A 22,036-nucleotide genomic window follows, 5' to 3' on the forward strand; every position below is an offset into this window, starting at 1 on the left:
CCAGATGACACTGTGTGATGGATTCAGTCATTTATTTTCACTCCTCTGAAATGCTGTGATGCACTGAGACAAAGTTGATTGATGGTGAATGGAAGAATGTTGGAGGACCTTTATATGACCCCTGTTGCTTCGTCTTTACAGCATGTCCTCTGATCAGACTCAGGTGATGCTAATAGGAAACATACTCTGTTATGTCTGTGTGTCTGTGAGTGTGTGCATGTGCAGGTGATCAAAAGGGTTTTCTAATGTAGCCCATGTGTGGCTTACATGTGAACTGTAACTGGTTTTAGATGCTCATAAACCTTTCTTTGATTGTCGCATTTCTTTGCAAAATAGTAAAATGTTCTGCCTTTTTCGGTGCCACAAAACAGTTTTCACTGCTTGGAATAATTAAGAAGCTGAACTGAAATTGTCTCTTTTACCTAACCAGTGAGATCATTTAGTCATTTTTGCCTCATTTTCCGCCACTACATGTCCAGACATGAATATGATCAAAGTCTCCTCATAAATCTGTAAAGCTGTTTTTCAGTTTCAGTCATAAAGCATTTTTCGCTGTCTTGCAGTAGCGAGCCAGTTTTTCATTTCAACTTAATTTTCTTTTATACACGTCCATCATCCAATCTTTCCATCCATCTGTCTTTTTTTTCTGTGTGTCATTAATAGTGAGCATAATTACAGTATTTCTCCTCTGCTCTCATCCTTCCAGCATGTCCACCCGGCACCTATAAACCAGAGGCAACACCAGGAGGTCTGACCACCTGCCTGCCATGCCCCGACTCGCACCTCACCTCCCAGCCAGGCAGCACCTCCCTCAGCGACTGTGTCTGCAAGCCGGGCTATCAGCCAATAGGCATGACCTGCCAGGGTAAGAGTAACTGATCTGTTAACGGCACTATCAGCTATATTTGATTTAGCTTGATTGGTCTCAACCACGGGCACTTGTCTGTGCGCTTTTGCAGAAAATCACTTTTGACACCTTCATTTGGTGAATTTTATGAAAACAGATGAGCAGAGGTGGGTAGAGTAGCCAAAAATTGTACTCAAGTAAAAGTACTGTTACTTCAGAATAATATGACTCAAGTAAAAGTAAAAAGTAGTCATCCAAATAATTACTTGAGTAAGAGTAAAAAAGTACTCGGTGAAAAAACTACTCAAGTACTGAGTAACTGTTGAGTAACGTCTGATTTATTTTTTAACGTAAGCATTCAATCAGATGGACAAAAATACTAAATAATCATCTTTAGGCAAATTATAGTTCATCCAATCAATAAAATAAATAAAAATTAATTAATTACAAAATAGCTTAAATTAAAATAATCCAGGTAAATTCAAGTACTTAAAAAATAAAATCCATAAAATAATAATACATAAAAATAAATAAGCAAGTAACACAAATTTCCAAACCTACTTTTTTTTACAAGGCTCTGCAGGCAGAACTAGAACAAGGTAATGGAGCTGCTGTTTGGCACTTTTACTAAGGTAAACATGCTTTCATTATGAGGCTAGAGGTCTGGACTACGAAGCAAGATTTGGGGTTAACGAGCTAACTTCAGGTTCAACCCAGGGTTTTCTTTATCACGAAGGTGGATCACTTGATACTGGGTTCAATCGCCGTGGTAACTCATGCTGGACGCCTAACCTGGTCGGGAGCAGGTTATGTTGGAGATCAGAGATCAACCGGTGTTAAAGCACCGCCTACTGACCAATCAATAGGCCTACTCGATTGATAACGGCATCACCGTTCTTATAGAAGATCAGGCGGAGCTCGGTGCGGGGAGAGAGAGAGAGACGGAGAAGAGTGCGCTCATAAAAGTTAAAACATTTAGAGACAGACAACGCCGTAAACATTCCCTGATGGGTATATTTATGAAATATATAGATTTGAATGGGAGGGAATTACATATCGGCTATTTCTCTGCTTCTTGAGCCAATGCGCACAGCGGTTTGAATTATGTTTTTTATATTTTTTATTTGCTCTCACGATCGCTTCCACTGGCAGGATTGCAACTGAAATAATAGGCTAATTACGGCAGTTTATGGAAAGGACAAGTGTAATTATGGTCAGATCTTGGTCCTGACTGATGGGGAAGTGATATTGATAAGCGTTGACACATCAGCGTCGCCTATTTTTTGTTGCCAGCTGACGAGACTGCACAACTACGTTTGATTGATGAACAGTCACGTACGTGGTAGAGCCTTTGGCGGAACTCTCTCTCTCTCTCTCTCTCTCTCTCTCTCTCTCTCTCTCTCTCTCTCTCTCTCTTTCAAAATAAAACATTAAAATGAGGCGTACGCGGGGGGAATACAAACAATGACGCGTAGAATACCAAAGAGGTAAAAAGAAAAGTAACGAGCTCATTGTAGCCTAATGTAAAGGAGTAAAAGTAGTTTCTTCTTCACAAATCTACTCAAGTAAAAGTAAAAAGTATAGTGATTTAAAACTACTCCTAGAAGTATAATTTTTTCAAAAACTTACTCAAGTAAATGTAACGGAGTAAATGTAACTCGTTACTACCCACCTCTGCAGATGAGTGATTCCACCTGTCTCTGGTTCATGCTTTACCATTTGTTATTTTTACTATTTTAAACATTAAATGTCATGCAAGGCGTTCCCAAGGAAAAAAAAATCCCTCCTTCTAAGTGCATGCTTTTAGCTCACACCCAACAAATCAGTTAGTCAAGGCAAGCAGACCACTGTGTAGTCATCCAGCTGTGTTTGTAATGATGGGGAAAACTATATACAAGTTTTAACACGTGAATAAACATGTTTCATAAAGCAAGAAATACGGGAGAGCCAATAAGGACAATGGATAAGGATAGTAAAAATGTAGTGATGCATGAGGATGAATCAACTGTAGGAGAAACCCAGAAGTATGAGGTTAGTATCAGAGCATACTGTATTGTGAATCTGCTTCCAGTAATTTAAGTGGTCTTCCCATTCCTTGAAGAATGAGCCATTGATTTCCACACAGCCGTTCATGTGAACACATCAATGTTCATTAATCATCAGTTTCATGGACTGAGTTGTGCTTTAGCTTCCTCCCTCTGTGGAGATTGGGGAGGTAATGTTTGACAAACTGTAATTTTTTGCTTTCATGCTTTATTATCCTTTTTGTCAGGAACATTAACTTTTGGCTTTCTGTGTGTGTGTGTGTGTGTGTTACATTGTTTGTTTTTGCATGTCTTTTTGTGTTAGCTACAATATGAAATTCAGGATTTTACTAAATTCTTCTCCTCTCCTCTCCTCTCCTCTCCTCTCCTCTCCTCTCCTCTCCTCTCCTCTCCTCTCAGTGGTATACTGTCCAGAACTGTCTCCTCCTGAAAATGGCTTTTTCGTCCAAAATGTTTGCAACAACCACTTTGATGCAGCCTGTGGTGTGCGATGCCAGCCAGATTTTGACCTCCAGGGAACCAGTATCAGGCTGTGCCAGGCTGATGGCACCTGGTCAGGGACACCTGCCAGCTGCCGAGGTGAGGAGGAAGAAGGCCACATGATGATAAAATAGAAATCATCACAGATGGAGGTGTCGTGAGAGTTTACCAGTTCAACAGAATCATGCATTCACTCTACCTCTAATTTATTGCTAATGGGTCGCTAGAGTAGAGTTGAGTAGAGTAGAGCTGCATCTGAAGATTATTGACATTATCGATTAATCTGCCATTGGGTTAGGGCCATTTGTCATTTAATGGATTCATTGTTTACTTTATACAATGACATAAACATTTCCCTGAGCCCAAGGTGATGTCTTCAAATTGTTTGTTTGATCCAACCAGCAATCCAAACCTAAAGATATTTAGTTCATAATGATATAAAAAATATATTATGTGGTGTTTTTGATTGGAAAAAACAATACTAAAATAGTGATTAATTATCAAAACTTCTGTCAATTAATGTTTTGACAATCAACTAAATGATTAATCAACTAGTGGCTCAAATCATGATTTAATACAAGTGGTTTGAGCCATAGGCCCTGAATAAATGGATGTAGTGGCGTCATGCTACTACAAAGATTATACCAAGGGCGATAATTTATAAGGCATTTCTTATATTTTTCCTCCAGTCTGTATAATAAAGGTTGTAGCGGAGTGGGAGGATTTGGGCGCCTGCTATCACCTAATAATAATTACATTACAAAAAACAAGACAGAACTGCAAATAACCAAGCTAAATTGTATTGTTGGGAAAGCAAGTAAGCACAGAAATCTGATTGGCTGCTGATGATCACAAAGAGTTGTCTTTTCTAGCTTGTCGATCATGTTAATATCAGTCAAGCCTCTTGATAACTCCTTAAGGAAATAAAAAGGTGTGTTGGTGACCATATTACTTATTGGAGCTGTGTTCCAGCTCCAGTTATAGCCAAATATCTCCACAATGTATACATTAGTGACATGCTTTTTGCATACTGCATCTGATTTTACAGTATTGCAGACTTTGTATTATCTTGCATAATGCACACAGTCTCTTTTAATATAATGCTCCTGGCTATGCATTGATTACACACAAACAATGCAAGCTTATCTGATTGATTGCAGCAGGTTCCCCCACACCACATGTCTCATATGATTCCTCATTAAGCTACGGGACGTTTATCAAAGCCCTCAGAGCCTGCCGCCTCTCTTCTAATATCTGTGAACCCTCATTAACATTTATAAAGTATTAAATCAACATCTCAAGATGAGGGATATGAGTTGATCTGATTTGTTGCAAGAAAAGCTAGAGTGAGATGGCGTCTGTGTGGTGGCGTGTTAAGATTGTTTTGCCGTGTATTGAGATCATATGTGTTTACACTGAATAATGATTCAACAATTACTGGGAGACTACTGCTCTCTGCCAGGCCAGATGTTGAGAGGAAGAAAGTTCAGTTAGTTAGATAGAAAGAGAGTTCATACAGGAGAGACTGAATGAAAGAAAAGGATATAAAGAAAGAAATAAACAAGGTTGTACAGCAGGAAGCAAAATTGTGTGGCTGTTCAAGAAAGAAGAAAGTGATAATTAAAAGGAAGAGGGAGTTGGAGGTCAAGAGATTAATGAGAAAAATCCCAGTTTTAACAGAAAGACAGCATCCCTGTGACTCATAGAAATACCAAGACTCTGAATATTCAAGGGTGTATGTTGAAGATTTATAGTAGTGGCTTTGGGTATATATTTTCTGAGTGTGTATGCATATGTCTGCTTGTATGTGTTACACTAAGTCTAGTCTTTGCCACATACTGTAGGACCTCCCAGCTAGTTAAGCCCTGAGGGAGGGGGTCTCCTCTGAACCCGCCTGTCTGTCTATGGGTGGTGATGAGAAATAACACACTACACACCCTTTTCTAGACCTCAGCATAACTCAGAACAGGCACATCTTGTAGGGACTTTCACATTTTGCGTTAAATGATAGGTCCCAAGTTGTAAACGATGATGATAATAGTGCTGTACATTCCTGCTGTTGATTTAATGCTTTCTCCTCCTCTTGGGATTTATATACAGTACCTGTGTTTACGACTTACACCTCATATTTAGCATGAAAAGCATGTGTTAATTCTATACAGTTCGAAAATAATTTGTTTTAGTCATAATGAAAAGCAAAAATATCAGATATTGCAGAAGTATATTGTTTTCAGTGTCAAATATTTTCTGTGATTGTGACAATTTTATATGCCTCTAAATTGGCTAAAACAAACCATTAAAGTAAGTTGAAAAAGCTTTTTCATCCCCGTTTGCTCTTGTCACTTAACAACAGGAAGGTTTCCTTGTCTGTTTTCAAAAATATTAAAAAGTGCTTACAGCAAATGAAACTGTAACCCAAAGGAAGTTAAAAAAAGGAAGCCATTCAGCACATTTTTTTCTTCTGTTTTGCGAGATTGGATTCATGTTTATTCTTTTTAACCCACAGTCCGCTCCTGCCCGCCCCTCTCTCGGCCCCAGCATGGCTTCCTAAGGTGCAGCGATGGTGGCGCCTCCTACAGGGCGGAGTGTCAGGTGGGCTGTGAGCGAGGCTACAGGCTAGAGGGAGACTCCAGACTCACCTGCCAGGCCAATTCCCAGTGGAGTGGACCGCAACCTCGGTGTGTGGGTAAGCCTTCATCACCCCAAACCTCTATATCAGCCTGTGTATGACATCTGATGATTGAGAAATTCTGATTCCTGTTGTCATGAGGTGCTTTTTCCTTTAATCTTTCACTCTCTCCTCCATCTGCGGTATTTTTTCTATTTGTGTATTTGTCTTTGGCACACAGTTGTTGGCACACAGTTGTTCTATATCAAAATGCATTATTAAACACATTAACCTATTATCTAAAGGAAAAATAAGATTCCAAAACAAAAGTAGGCCACATAATTCATTGTAAGAATTAAAGAAAACATTGAGAAGGCACCGCAGCCTGTTATGACTGCACTGAAAGTTGAAGAGGAAAAAAAGCAAAGTTGAATATTAATTGAGGCATAGCTGTCTTATTTGTTTATATAGTAAAAAAAAGTGAGACATAATCTGTCTTGTGCTCTCAATCATTTTCAAATCACAGTATTTGTTTTTGTTTATAAATTCTTTGATAGACGATTTGTGTATGTGTGTATGTGTGTGTGTGTGTGTGTGTGTGTATATATATATATATATGTGTGTGTGTGTATATATATATATATGTGTGTGTGTATATATATCTATATATATATATATATATATATGTGTGTATATATATATGTGTATATATATATATATATATATATATATACACACACACACAAAATACACACACACACACAGTCTGCATGTGGCCATTTTGGCAAACATCCTGATAGAAAAATCCTAGGAGACACTAGGTCACAGTTCAGTCCTAGTTTAATTCACTTTACTTATGTCCTCGCCAAGGGAATTCATCTATCTCAACTAGTTTATTTGTTTTCATTTGTCACGTCTTTATCCAAAGTCTTGTGGTTCCCTCATCTCTGGAGTTAAATTAGATTTCTTTATTTGGTTATTCAATTTGCATTATTTTCTATGGTAAATCATGCAGCCCGGCGTTCACTCAAACCCACACAATAGATTTCTGTAGCAGTACGTCTTTACTATAGCCTGACTGTATTTAACTGTAAGATCATGTTTTCTGTTTAGCTTTCGCTTAGTGGTTCCTGTCAGGCTAAAAAAACACATAAAGATGATTTATCAAAATTACTCTAAAATAACACATAATGTGGGTATTTCTATGTAAAAACGTGGTTTTACACACATATGTAAACACACATGAGAACATACACTCACACATGCACAATGGTTAAACATATGGTATGTGTTTGCACAGAGCCACACTACATCATCCAGAGAAAGATACATCTGCTTTCTCATAGCAAAACTACAGTACATAGTGTATATACACATGCACACAAAATGACCCACACACTTCAGAACTGATAGTTAAGTTAAAATAGTTGCACATACTCATGCCCACCACAGAGAGCACCCAGGTCAGGCACAGCAACACACAAAAAAGGGACAGTGTGAGAATGTTTAGCCACAAACCTCCGGCCTCACTGCTCCAGCCCGCACTGACTCACTTCCAACCAACCAGCTAGCTGCTCTATTTAAAAACTCCGACCGGTCTGCTTCCGGTAAACTCTCTCCGTTTATCGATAACTACCATCTCTTACCCCCGTGCTCTGACTGAGTTACAGCTTGTTTGTTCGACCATCACAGACTGCCGTTACCTCTTTAATGCAGCTAAGAGGACTCTGTGGGCTGTCGTTGCAGCTGAATGGTTTGTTTTAGTGTTTGTTTGCGCTGTGGTGAAACGGGATCGCCTCGGCTGCCCTGAGAGGATGCAGAGACATTTTTTGATTGAAATCTCCAATGTTGAATCTCCCTCTCAGTGAGTGTTCCCTTTTTAGCCTCTATAGCTAAAGCCAATGAAACAGGAGTTAGACAGGGAGAGAATGAGATCTATCCATCATCAAGTGAAAGCCACACTGGCCTGCATCCCAATAATTCAAAAAAAATGCCTCCAGTGTTGGAGTCCTGTGGTTAGTGCTTTCTTCCCCTCACTCTTCCCCACCAAATGTTTGTTGTTTTTGTGCCAGTTTTTGATAGACAGACCCTGAAATAGCTTTATTGTTGGCATTTATAGTGGAGCCAGCTGAAATTAAGATTTTATCACATTTGGATAACACGCTCATGATCTTGGAAAAGGGTTTATTTGCTTGTTCTGTCTTTTCTGCTCAGACCGGCCATATCTTCTAATACTCAATAGATTTGTTTTTCCGCAGCAAGCCTGATTTCATTAATGCACAATAAATGCCATTTTCAGCTCAATTCAGTACTGAAAACTTCTTTGACTATTTTTAAAGTGAACAATAAAATATGAGTCATGAGATGTGGAATCCAGTTCAACTCTTACTGCAGATATTTTTCCAGGAACAAAATGAACTATATATACGGATATCAGATTCATCTCTTGGTTTCTCCCACCCTCTTCCCAGAGGTGCGTTGTCCCCCCATTCTGACCCTGAAGAACATCTTGCTGTCGCCCCCTGCCTGCGGGAAGAGGACCGTGTCGCCGGGCTCCGCTTGCCTGCTCACCTGTCATCAAGGTTACATTCTCCAGGGAAACAGGAAGGCAGTGTGCATGAGCTCTGGGAACTGGACAGCTAATGTCCATAAAGCCATATGTACAGGTAACATACTGTGTGTGTGTGTGTGTGTGTGTGTGTGTGTGTGTGTGTGTGTGTGTGTGTGTGTGTGTGTGTGTGTGTGTGTGTGTGTGTGTGTGTGTGTGTGTGTGTGTGTGTGTGTGTGTGTGTGTGTGTGTGTGTTAGTTTCCTAAAGAGGAAATTCATCTTTTCACTTTGTCTCTGAGGTCAGGCTCAGCTGTAAGAGCTGCAAATTGGTTCTAGGGTCTTAACAAGGATTTGAAGTACTGTATGTTGAGGTCAAATGTCAAAACTTGGGTAGGCGGAGGTTGTATAGTGTAGTTAGAGTTTTATCACCAATTACTTTGGTAATTTTATTGGGGTAAGGTTTACATTATTTAAAGCAGTAGTTTAACATTTTTGGAAATACACTACGAATCTAAGACCATTCCCCGGCTGTTAGAAAAACATGATTAGTAGTTATGGCCTTTTTTTGGTTGTACCTGCCAGCCCGGTTTTCCTCCTTATGCAGTTTCTAAGTTTATTATACACAAACACTACAGGAAATGTACACTTATTTGCAAGGCAGAAAGAGAGGGGTTGTTAAACAAGAAAAAAAGAAAGATACAGAATTCAAGGAGGAAGATGTAAAAAGGAAACTTGGAGGGAAAAGTTTTTCCATTATCCGTTCCCTATAATGCATTTTTGTGAATGGTGAGATTGGCGCTTACCCCGTTTTGAAAGGGGCCTCGGGTCACTAACTCAAACCATACCATGTCCGAGCTCTCATGTCTCTCCCCTTCACTCCATGCAGCCCTCCAGATGCCTTGCAGGTGAAACAGGTGGTGCAGAGAAGCCCTGAATGTCCTCAATCCCCTCATTTACTCTTAGTGAAAGTTTGCTAATGAAAGAACTGCTATCGTTAAGGAGAGGAAGAGGTGCCATATAGATGAAAACGAATGGAGAAGTAGGGCGGACAGGGAGGTGAGAGGGGAGGATGAGTCATCTGAAGGTGTTTTATAATGGGGTGGTAGAGAGAAGATGAGTTTTCTGATCCCCTCAGGCACAAATGGGCTGAAGGAAGGGGAGGGAAAGGGAGATATTAAAAAGAAAATGTAGACAAGATAGAAGAAAGATTGAGTGCTGCAATATATGCGGCACATTTTGAGGAGATCAAGCAATAGAAAGTTATTACAGAGTTGAAAGTGCTCTTTGTAAGCTTCTGGCTTCTTTCGCCTTTCACTTTCATGTTGATGACACCCAAAGTGAAATATTCCTCCCTTGTTATGAAGATGAATGGAGCCGATTGGAGCTAAGTGTGTTAGTGTTTAGCAGAGATGGATGCCTAAGTGGATGGGTCATCAGGTCCAGATGGGAAAAACTCTCTTACGCAACGCAATAGGCATGACCACTGTCGATCGATGGGAGATTCAACTCTTGGAGGCTTTACTCATTTACTGCAGGCTTGACCTGAGATGAACTAAACTGTGCTGGCTTCACATTGTTACAACATGCTGTATGAGAAAGAGAAAAATAAAGAATTCATATAATGGTCATGGTGGGTGATGAGTTGGAGAGCACTACCACTTTACATAGAGATGGTTACCCATCATCATCTAGTGTCGCCTGCTGAAAAGGGCTTCTGTGCATTGCTCAACGGCAAGTCAATTATAATGTTATAATGTTAAAGTGAGAGTATTCAATATTCTTTTTTCTGCAGCCAGACTTTTCCTGCTTGTTTGGGACCTTGCAAGCACGTCCACATTTCCTAAATCTCAATGTGTCTGCTGTACCATTGCTGTTTACTGTACCTGGCAGGACATTCAGTTGATCAACATTTGCCATGAGATTATTTTTAATTTAAACCTTCCTTTTACTCAGTCAAACCATGTCACAAACCCTTCTGACTTCATAGGGGTCAATGGTCAATACTTACACTGTGACTAGTTAATAAAAACATCATATCAATAATTAACACAGGTAACCTTTTTTTGCCACAATAAAGAGAGTGGGGCACAATCAGATGTTGATGCATACATTGCTCAGAATTCAATTAAAACACACAAGGATCAGTTACACACAATCATCTTTATTTTGTTTGTTAGGACCAGAGCTTTTAATATATTGATTTATAGCAAGATATATTAATTGGTTGTACAAGTATCACTTAAACAGCAACTTACTGGCACTCTGCTTGGACTGATAGGGTTAAGCTCCAGCTGCGGCTTCTTGTTGTTGGATTTACCAATAACAAGTTGGAATATTATTTTTTACTGATTATCAAGACCAAAAAATGTAATGTATCCAAGATGAAGCTTCCTTTTCCATGAGCCCATTTTGGCCTGATGTTGAGCTAGTGGATAAAGAGATTGAAGGGACATTTACAACCACATACAGTATAAATGTAACGTCAGTGGGATTTGGTCTTGTTGGAACAATGACAGCGGGGCACTCTGTCTTTGATCAGTAATGACTAATAATGAGTGTGTGACGTCTTGTGATTCAAGAGGTCAGATGACATCACACATCTACTTCCTCAGTCATAACAAGGAGCAGGATGAGGTCAGTGTATACAGGATGTGATGGGGTGAACATCTGCATTATTTGAATCTCACTGTATTCAATTTAAATTGCTGGAATCAGATAAAGCATTTGCAGTGTCCAGTCCCTCGTCTGCTTCTTACCATCCTCTAAAACGTATAGTTTGTTCTTTCTCCGTGTCTCTTCAGATGCTGAACCACCAGGGATCCAGTGCCCCGAGAACATTGTAGCAGAGACAGATGAGCGGCGCGGCACCGCCAATGTTAGCTGGAACGTCCCGACTACCACGGACAACTCGAAAGAAGAGGTTGGATACTTTTCAAAACAAAGTGTACAGTAGTAGGGAAGCAACTATAAATCATTTTTATTAAAGATTTTAATGTTGGAATAATGTTGGGAAATTAGCAAATTCTAACCATTCACAAGCTGGAACAAGAGAATGTTTGGAATCTTTTGCTTTAAAAATTACCAACAATTATCAAAAATGTTGCAGATTAAATTTCTTTTAACTAATTAATCAATTGATTATTCTTTTATTCATTTAAGAATTAAAATTGAAAAAATTGTTTTTTTTCAGCCAGTTAACTCACCAGAGTGATTCAAGGAATTATGTCAATGGTTCCCAACCTGCGATTTGGGGACAAAAACATTTGCATTGAACAAAGTTATGTCTATTTTTCTGACTTTTCTATAATTTGTGCAATTTTTCTAATGAAATACTGGATACTTTTTCCTCTTTGTGTCCCTAAATATCCTTAAAATGAAACGATACATGAAGGTCTACGAGTCCCATTTTGAGTCAGTTATTTATATTAAACTGACCGTCTCACCCTCTCTCAGGTGGTGGTGCAGGTAAAGCCAGTATACACTCCACCCCAGCTGCTCCCAATTGGAAAGGAAACCATCACCTACATTGGGATCGACCGCTCGGGGAACCAGGCCAACTGCTCCTTCACAGTCACTGTCATCGGTGAGTTCATCTCTCTGGAGACTGCATCAACACAAACCATGTGTGCTGCAAATGGCCTACGGCAACAATTTGTACCATCAGAATAACTTTAAAGATGCTATACTCACATTAACGTTCTACACATAGTGTCTTTAAAAACAATAAAAAAAACTACATCAAGACATCTCATCTGACTAAGGCGAGGCATCTCCCTAATAACAATGACGTTAGCTTTTTGGCTTTCTATCTCTTGTTTTGTCTTCTGCTGGCTCAAGTACACACTGCTTTGTATACAATATGTTTCAGATTACTGGTTTAACATTATTTGTCCATGGCAGTGCTGACAAATTTGAATTTGAGCATTCAAATACAAGTCACATGTACTGTAGGTTGTTGATGTTGTACTACACTAAAACCACAACATCTACCTTGTAGTCCACATCAAAACTGATTGAAGGAGACACATTTCCACAGGCATCCCAATTTTACATTTCACAAAGAGATGACAGTTAGCAACATGTGTTCAGTCTTAAAAGTCATTAGCTTCAACCCACGGTAACCATGTATTTCAGAGGAGTATATTAAACATTAGCTGAAGGTGACAGCGATTTGCAATGCTGAGTAGAAAATAACAGAACTGTGTCACATGTAAGGGCAAGAAAAATTGTATTGAGACACAGCTGCAGTGTGAATGTGGGTAAAGAGTCAACAATGTGCTTTTAACATAATTAAACATACTTGCATTGCACAACTTAAAGGTTCCAGACTATGCAGATTAGTCAGTGTTTCTGGGTCTTCCGCATTTGCGCTCTTGGCGTCTCTGCACTGTCATTGCAGCTGGGGAATGACTGTAATGGCACCGTAGCAGCACTTTCCACCTATATATATATATAGTATAGCTGTGACATCACAACTGTACCGAAGTCCTGACGGCTCGTTTAAAAGCACAGTTTCTGAATATAGGGAGTGTGCATTTCTCCATAGATTGAGCCCTTTGATACTTTCACAGTATTTATATAGCACCTTAACCTGCCTTATAATAAAAAAAGACATGAAAACCTCACAACCTTACAATATGGGACCGTTTTCAGGTTATGGACACTCAAACCAGTGGGCTCTCGATTACAGGACAGCCTCTCCAACCGCCTACCTAAGTGCTGCAGAATCTTTTTCTGTCATTCACTGTGAAACTGTGATTTAATTGACATACTCACCAGTAAGGGAGTCCATCTGCCCCCAGCATGTGCCAAACCGTGTTACTGCAGAGAGAGAAAAACTGGGGTGTCCCGTGTCAACCGCTCGATAATCACAGCAGTCAGGGGGAAAAACCTCAAGCATGGTAGCCGTGAACATTTCCATATGTTATTATGGTGGTGGAACGTTGTAGTTTTTTATTAGAGGCATGTGTTTAACTAGTGCCCTCTGACACTCTGTATTGCTTCAACGAAAAAGTCAGATCACAGTGTAGCACTCTGCAGCACTCCCAACTTTGTATTCTGTATGTAATACAGCTGTAATCTATTCCAGTCTTGGGAGCAATTGTGTGTTTGTGTGCTACAACTGTACTGTGCTTTTTTAGTTGGATTTTTTTTGTCATTGGTAAATGTTAAATGATGATGATCGATATGTTTAATGTTCAAAAATGTGCTGTTTTTATTGTGTGTTCTCCATCTGGTCATCAACCACCATTAACAACCTTATATCCCTTTCTAGATACGGAGTCCCCAGTGATTGACAGGTGCAGGTCGCCGCCCACAGTTCAGGCCGCAGACATGGACACGGCGGTCTTTTGGGAGGTGCCACAGTTTTCCGACAACTCAGGTATGTCTGGTAGCCGTTCTCAGACAGCAGCTCCCGAGATGGTTTATTCTTTTGCTCCTCTGTTCCACTGTACTCCACCCTCTTCCTCCACTGATGATGGTTAAACAGGATCTTTTCCGTTGGGTGACTGGAAAAAGGGGATCAGGAGAGGACTTTATGTGTGTGTCTGTGATTAATGTTGAGAGACACTGGACATATGGTCCAACAATGAGAGGATGGATTGTAATTGTGTGCATGAATGCCTCATTAGTGTGTCTGTGTTTAAAAGAGAGATCGAGAGAGAGAATAGGACCAGTGGACAGATGAAGTTGTCACAGTGTCTGTTAATGTCATTAATGTTACAGAGGCAGCAGAGAGAAGCAGGTGTTTTTGCTCTTTTGTGAGAATTTGCGCTCTTTCCATCCATTCCTCACACAGTCATTTGTATAATTATGTGAGCATGCATAGTAATTGACTCATTTGGGAGTTAAACGTTTTTGAATTACTTGTCAAATCATATTTTTCTTTCTTAATCAGAGTGAATTATGTGCAAGTACAGAAGTTTAGTTTTTTTTGCCCATTTTAGGACAGATGAAGACATTAAAGGGGAGAGAGAGGGGGAATGACATGCAGCAAAGGGCCACAGGTCGAAGTTGAACCTGCGGCCGCTGCGTCAAGGAGTAAACCTCTATATGTGCGCCTGCTCTACCAACTGAGCTAACCCGGCTACGGAAGTACAGAAGTTTAAGCAGCAAATGTACTGTTTGCTTGATAAGATTGTGATATGTAATATGTATGTATATCTAAAATCAGTATCATTAAAGTGACTAGTTACTACAGTGGAGAAATATATCTATATATAATAGTGGAGTAAAAAACTATACTAATTTTGAAACGGAGAAAAAAGAATCTAAATACACAAGTAAAGTACCTTAACACTTACACTTCTGCTCATTTGTCTGTAAATATAGAGCACTAATACCTGACCACCTTAATATTCCCTGGACAAAACCCCCAATTGGCTTCCTACCACTACCCATTTTTACAGTGGTTGGGCTACTCAGTCTTTTCACATAACATAACATAACTATATTTGTAATAAGGCAAATGCAAATTAAACATGTGCAGTGAGATCTTTATAGAGTAGCATTACAATTGTTATTGTTATCTAGTGTTTGACTGCTGAGACATTTTGCCTACTGAATCTATTCAAGGTTTGAAGCAGTTCAAGGGTTAATACAGTAAATGAACATGATGTCCTCTTAGTAATTCTTTTATTGCAGCTCTTTCTCAAAAACATAAATCTGGACCACATAAAAAACACCTTTATCCAGTGCACCTTGAGCTCAGTGACAAAACTGGTGCTCTTTTTCTTGTTTAAGGGCAGTTCAAGAGGTCAGAAAGTACATACTGTACTTGCTGTTGTGAGCAAGTATGTTTAATATGCAACACATTAGTCTCTCTTTTCAGCCTAGGCCACCTTGCTGCACTCACTACATTGATGCTTAGCAATTCAGACAGATCCCGCAATAAAGGAGTGCATCAAGGCCACGCTGCCAAATGGATGTAAATATCATAGAGCTGGCTGACTTCCTGGTGCTGTAGCTGTGGTGGTGACAGACAACAAACCAGACTTCTCCAGGGTTCCAGACCCCCTCCCAAACACACACACACACACACACACACACGAATAACCCTAACACAGCTCAGATATGTGTTTTGTGTGTGTTCAGAAATGTAAGCAGGCATGGACGTATATACAAACACAGGCCTCAGACTTCTCACTCTCGAGACCCAGCATGCTCAATCCCCACCTGTCTGCAGAGGTGCACCCCCAACACACACACACTTGTCTCGCACACACACACACACACACACACACACACACACACACACACACACACACACACACACACACTGTAATAACAGGCTGCTGCGGCTGCTTTGGGCCACACGACGTCAGCCCAGCACTGCTTCGACGTCAGTGTTTTGTTTTTCCAGGCCCACACCCTGATGCCAGCGCTATATATAGTTGTGACTCGGTAGACACGTACAGACACACACACACACACACACACACACACACACACACACACACACACACACACACACACACACACACACACACACACACACACACACACACACACACACACACACACACACACAGGCTATATACAAGGGGAGACACCAGACTCCAGCAGGCCAGACGTGTGTCAGCCCTGTTTAAACGACTTTGCTACCCTTAATGGAGTTGGAGTGAAACAAAAGGTCAATCACTCAGTTTTCCCATCTTCTCTTTTTGTCTGTGTCTCTCACACTTGCAGCGCATATGCTTGGAGAGTTTTTTTGTTTTTGTTTACATCCTGTGTGTCAGCCTACAGACCCACAGCATTTAACACATGCAAACACACACAATCATACACTTCTCTCATCACCGCTGCTTCTCCCAAGGCTCTATCCTTCACTCTCTTCACATTTAGTTGTTTTTAAGCCAACCAGACTGTAGCAATTTTCCATCTCCTATCCCAAGAGCTGGATTTTTTTGCTGCCATGTGATGCCCAGACAAACCATTCCCATGTCAACATATCATTGTTTAACATAACTTCTATGGTTTACTAAGAGTGACTCATTTAGTCCTGGAAAATGGAGTACGATCAGGATTGCCCTCTGCAGGATAAGTGGAGTAACACTTTTAGTAACACTTCAGCACTAATGCTGATGTGTCACTAGAAAAGAAAGAATATATACAGTATATTAACTTAACTTTTTCTTCTTTTCATAATTAACTGAAAGTATGTTTGTGTAATGTTTTGATGATGATGTTGTTTTACAGTCACAACGCTTTTGTAAAATGTACTGTATGTCTGTAATCAACACTTTTATAATGTGTGTGTCTCTCAGGTGGTCGCCTCACAGTGACCAGTAGCCATACTCCAGGCTCCGTGTTCCCAGTAGGAGACACTCTGGTCCAGTACACAGCTACTGATGCAGCAGGAAACAGCCGCACCTGCAACCTCACCATCACTGTGCAAGGTACAAAACTGACAGACAATATCTCTTTTGAATAGCTTTTATTGAGTAATGTTGGCTAAATGTACAGTTTCGTGTGTTATTTGTGTAAATATTTTCCTTCTTTGACCTTATCCATAATTTTTATTCAGTATGTTTAAAGTATGTATATCCCACATTTACTGTGTTTTTCTGCAGTATATTCTGTTGTTGTTTTTTTCATTGGTCAAACAGCATCAGGTTTTTTTCAAGCATCTGTGAAGAAGAAGAAAATGTAGTTCCTTGATGATAAAACTATTGTAAACAAAGAAATATAAGACAACATAATCAAAATCTGAGACTAAACAGTAGTGCATGTAATGAAATTATACTTAGTTATGAAAGACAATGTAAAATTATGACAGTCCCTAAATATGTACTGTATGTAAGGGGCCAGTATGAAAAGGTCAGTATTTGTATATTAGACTTTCAGTGTGGAATCGTAAGGTGTGTTTATGGTGGTATTATTAAATATTGTGCTCCAACATGACCAAACCATGGAAATATTATATACTATGTGTCTGCCCAGGGACGACCTGTGACCGTCCGTATGTCCCAGTGAATGGAGAGTTCATCTGCTCTGAAGAGGAGGAGGGTGTTAATTGTACCCTTCATTGTAAAGATGGCTACAGCTTCACTCAGGATGCAGTGCACAGCTACTTCTGCGCCTACAATGGTGTGTGGGAGCCACCCTACTCTCCAAACAGACCTGACTGCTCAGGTAAGCGAAGCGCCGGTATTCTGTTACTTCCTTTTACAAGATTTTGTTACCTACTGTCTTCACTTCACTTCTCTTTCCCAGTGAACCGTATAGCAAACAATGGGGTCAAACCCTTTGAGATGCTGTTTAAAGCATCTCGCTGTGATGATGTGGACCTGGTCAAGTCATTCACTGGGGAGTTCAACACCAAACTGGGAGGCATGGTGGGGATATATACACACATATACACACACATACAACCACTGATTTGCTGTAAATCAACGCAAACACATGATGCTTTTTTTCTCCACAGCTCCCCAACATTTGTAGCAGTGGTGATGTCACCTGCAAGCTGGAGGTGATGTCACAGGGTCACTGTCTAGAGTACAACTACGACTACGAGAACGGGTTTTCTATTGGTAGGATTATGTGCACAAAATACACTCTCTCTAACCATCCCACCTGTATTTTAGTGAAAGCATCTTATTAACTCATTATTCTTACCTCTTACTGTCTTAATATCTATCAGCACCAGGGGGTTGGAGCAACAGCTGGGGTCCTCAGGGCACTCAGGACTACGCCTACTTTGAGTCAGGCTTTGCCACAGGCACCCGACAGCTTGCCAGGCAGCAGCAAGACAGCAGCGTGCAACCCCACCATCGCACCAAGAGGCACCGCAAAATCACAGGACCCACCAGAGACCAAAAGATCCAGATCTTTTTCAACATTACAGGTATATTAAACATGATTTTGCTGCGTGTTTATTGACCTTTGCTGTACTGGGAATATATGTATATGTCATTGTCTGCATAATAACCATATGATGTGTTTTATATCATTTTATATCTGTGTTTTTTTATATTTTTAATACCATCAGTTGTTAGTTATCAGTCCTTTAAACTTTGTCCATTTTCCCAGCAAGCATCCCTCTGCCCCTGTCAAGGAACGACTCAATAGAGGTGGCCAATCAGAAGAGACTCCTGCGGACCCTGGAGCAACTGACCAATCGTCTGAAGCGAACGCTGGCCAAGCAGCCGCTGTCCAGTTTCCACGTATCCTCAGAGATGATTGTAGCTGATCCCAAATCTCTGGAAAGCAAAAAGCCCTCTCTGTTCTGCAGGCCAGGCTCAATGCTCAAAGGCAGGATGTGCGGTGAGTGGAAGGGGAGTGAATGGAGGCTACATCCACCTAACACCATCTAACCAGCTTTTGATTTGATTACTACTACTATTTCTAGTCACTGTTCCATTATCTTTATTGTGACTATTATTGCCACTGTTCATCACACCCCCCACCGGCACCGTCAGACACCGCCTAACAAGAGCCTGGGTCTGTCAGAGGTTTCTCCCTAAAAAGGAAGTTTTTCTCACCACCGAGGTTTCTTCCTAAAAGGGAGTTTATCCTCGCCACTGTTGCACTAAATGCTTGCTCTTGGGGGAATTACTGGAATTGTTGGGTCTTTGTATATTATAGAGTGTGGTCTAGACCTACTCTATCTGTAAAGTGTCTTGAGATAACTCTTGTTATGATTTGATACTATAAATAAAATTGAATTGAATTGATTTGTGGAATAGGGTTTTCTTACCGTTATAACCATATAAAATACATGTAAAATTATGGGATTTTAAGAAACTCTAATGCTACTATAAAAGTTGTATGTACTGTTTTATGCAATGCACTAATTGTGTGTGCTGTTGCAGTCCAATGCCCGGTGGGAACATATTTCTCTCTGGAATACAACGAATGTGAGAGCTGCTGGCTGGGGTCCTACCAGGACCAGGAGGGTCAGCTGGAGTGTAAGTCCTGCCCTGAGGGAACCTCCACGGCCTACTTGCACTCCCGCAGCATCGCCGAGTGCAAAGGTAAAATGCGTTCACACAGTCAGACCTCAGCCTTACTGAAGGAAAACTGCATTTGCAAATAACTTTGATAATATCTGGTACATTTTGTACATAAATATGTGTAATAAGTGACTCTTATTGATCTATTCTTAGTGTCTTAGGCAATGTTTGTTGATTGTAAAACTGATGTTGTTTTGATGTTCTTTCTTTGTCTGAATGTTGCTCATAATGTGGTGATTGCATATCTTTGCAGGGCAGTGTAAGCCTGGTAGTAACTCTCTGAATGGGTTGGAGATCTGCGAGTCATGCCCGCTGGGTCACTTCCAGCCTGGTTTTGGCGCCAGGGAGTGTCTCGTCTGTCCTGATGAGACCTCGACTGTCACCAGAGGAGCGGTGGATGAGACAGAGTGTGGAGGTGATACAGTCTGACAGTGTGGAGTACACTCCCTTAATGTCCTATCAACTTGTCTATTTTAACTTTGAAAAGCCTTCATCATTCTTAAGTTATTCTAAATGCTGCTAGGTAACAAAAACAAATGTAATTCCAGCCTGTGAGCAAAAATGTGTCTGTTAGTATTTGCCATTTATGTGCAATTATTTCAGAAAGGCAAATTCGAAGAAGTTTCATATAATTACCCTTTAAAGTTGGATGATAAATCTGGAAACTGTGAAAATCTTTGCTACCTGAGTTTCCCAGTTAAATTACAAATGTCACTTTTTGGGTGATTCTGCTCCATTATATTCTTCCTTTTCTGTTTTCTCTTTCTGATGCTCTTCTCCTCTGATTTTCTCTGGTCTCCACTCCTGCAGTCCCGTGTTTGGCAGGACATTTCTCCCGTACCGGTCTAGTTCCCTGTTACCCTTGTCCCAGAGATTACTACCAGCCTGAACATGGCCGCTCCTACTGCCTCTCATGTCCCTTTTATGGAACCACAACCATTACTGGGGCAACCACCATACAGCACTGCTCCAGTAAGTGATCAGAAAAAAACCCAAATCCTTTTCAAGTCACACAAATACACACACAAGCTCTCCATTTTTGTTTTGGTGAATCTAGAAGATCTTTGGTTTTATATTCTTTTGGTTTTATATTCAAATTGGTTTCAGCATGACATCTCTGATCCCAACTGTTGTTCTTACAAATATCTAAGTGTTCTGTCCTGTAGTATCTTCAGACAAAAAACAACAACAAAATGCAGATGATTTCTTACCTTCTGTTTAAAAACTGAAAACTAAAATGTCAATTAAAAATAAACTATACTGTCATAGTTTGTTCCACCCCTAGCTCCAGTTTAAATTAGGCCAGCAGACTTCTATTTTAACAGCATACGTGTGTTGAGACTTGCCAAGTAAAGTCAGCATAGAGCAAAAGATAGGAAACTGTTCAGTGTCGGCTGCTCTGTGTGACAGCTTTTCAACTGTTTCAAAACTTGCTGCCATCGCTCAAGTTGTGTGGTGTCTGATCGGTGTTGTGGCAGCTCAAACCAATTGGAAAAGAAATTACTGCACAGGATCAGGGGGGAAATGTAAATAATATGACTTTATTGCTCCGCTGCATAATGGAAATGAATAACATTGCATGTCTGAAGTGTGGGAATGAACAGTGGTTAGGACATGCTGCCAGTTTTCAATAAGAATACAGGCTTTTGTTCACACAGATCACAAGTCTGCTAGCAAGTGGAAAGATCCTTGATGTGTTTTTCCGACTTGTCTGTGCTTACGTTGCGTGTATTTTCTCTGGGTGTCATTGTCAGGTTTTGGCTCCAGTTTTCTTCCCAAAGAGGAGAGTGTAACTGCGGCTCCAGAGGTGGAGGTCATTGAAGACTACCAAGCAAGCAGTCAGGTTAGTCTTTTCCTGTCTCAAAATTGAAGGGATAGTTTGGATCTTTTGAAGTGGGGTTGGATGAGGTAGTCAGGGTTATAACCTACAGTAGATGGTGGCCAGTACGCCGCCCAGTTTGAAGAAGCAGGTAGGAGTCACGATACGTAAGCTAAGCAATGTACTGCTGTGGACGGGGCCACACAGCAAAACGCATTTTAGCCACCTAAAAAGGCCTACCTAAAAAAAAGATTATGTTAAAAGTGTACGCTATATTTAAAATATTTTCACTGCTTTAGCTTGCTGTCAAACAGCGCCTTTACAACAGGAACTAAAGCTGTTGTATCCCTCTCTTCAAAGCCACCAGACTTCTTTGACAAAAACAGTAATTTTACCTCGCAGAACATGGGAGTTGCTGGTCTACCACTGCCTCGATCGGTTAGTTTATTAGTTTTGTTAGTTCCTAACCCTTTTAAAACAACCAAAGTCACACAAAGAAACTTACTGATCGAGGCAGCGGTGGACCAGCAAAGCTGTGTTCTGCAAGGTAATTAATGAACTGAACTCATATAGATAATCTATATCAACTTATATTTATACATGAGGATGGATTCGTGTCATCTGTCTGACTATAACCGCTTTTAAAACTCAAATTGTCAGCATTCCTAATGAATACATACATACATACATACATACATACATACATACATACATACATAATGAAACCAATAAT

The 22,036-nt window shown here is 40.3% G+C and overlaps 1 protein-coding gene across 2 annotated transcripts in view; it reads left to right on the forward strand.

Annotated features, from left to right (window-relative positions):
• Positions 1–22,036, forward strand: part of svep1 (sushi, von Willebrand factor type A, EGF and pentraxin domain containing 1) — a 118,237-nt gene that overhangs the window by 64,356 nt on the left and 31,845 nt on the right. For both annotated transcript variants that reach the window (XM_039822748.1, XM_039822749.1), the window contains 17 exons: positions 707–865; positions 3,292–3,471; positions 5,879–6,058; positions 8,452–8,646; positions 11,331–11,449; positions 11,983–12,112; positions 13,805–13,912; positions 16,797–16,928; positions 17,473–17,664; positions 17,746–17,867; positions 17,957–18,062; positions 18,173–18,376; positions 18,562–18,795; positions 19,344–19,505; positions 19,738–19,899; positions 20,295–20,456; positions 21,239–21,327. In XM_039822748.1, the coding sequence (XP_039678682.1) occupies positions 707–865; positions 3,292–3,471; positions 5,879–6,058; positions 8,452–8,646; positions 11,331–11,449; positions 11,983–12,112; positions 13,805–13,912; positions 16,797–16,928; positions 17,473–17,664; positions 17,746–17,867; positions 17,957–18,062; positions 18,173–18,376; positions 18,562–18,795; positions 19,344–19,505; positions 19,738–19,899; positions 20,295–20,456; positions 21,239–21,327 (2,636 nt within the window). The remainder of the gene's footprint in view (positions 1–706; positions 866–3,291; positions 3,472–5,878; positions 6,059–8,451; positions 8,647–11,330; positions 11,450–11,982; positions 12,113–13,804; positions 13,913–16,796; positions 16,929–17,472; positions 17,665–17,745; positions 17,868–17,956; positions 18,063–18,172; positions 18,377–18,561; positions 18,796–19,343; positions 19,506–19,737; positions 19,900–20,294; positions 20,457–21,238; positions 21,328–22,036) is intronic.

This window comes from Perca fluviatilis, chromosome 14 (genome assembly GCF_010015445.1).
Source record: "Perca fluviatilis chromosome 14, GENO_Pfluv_1.0, whole genome shotgun sequence".
Classification (NCBI taxonomy): Eukaryota; Metazoa; Chordata; class Actinopteri; order Perciformes; family Percidae; genus Perca; species Perca fluviatilis.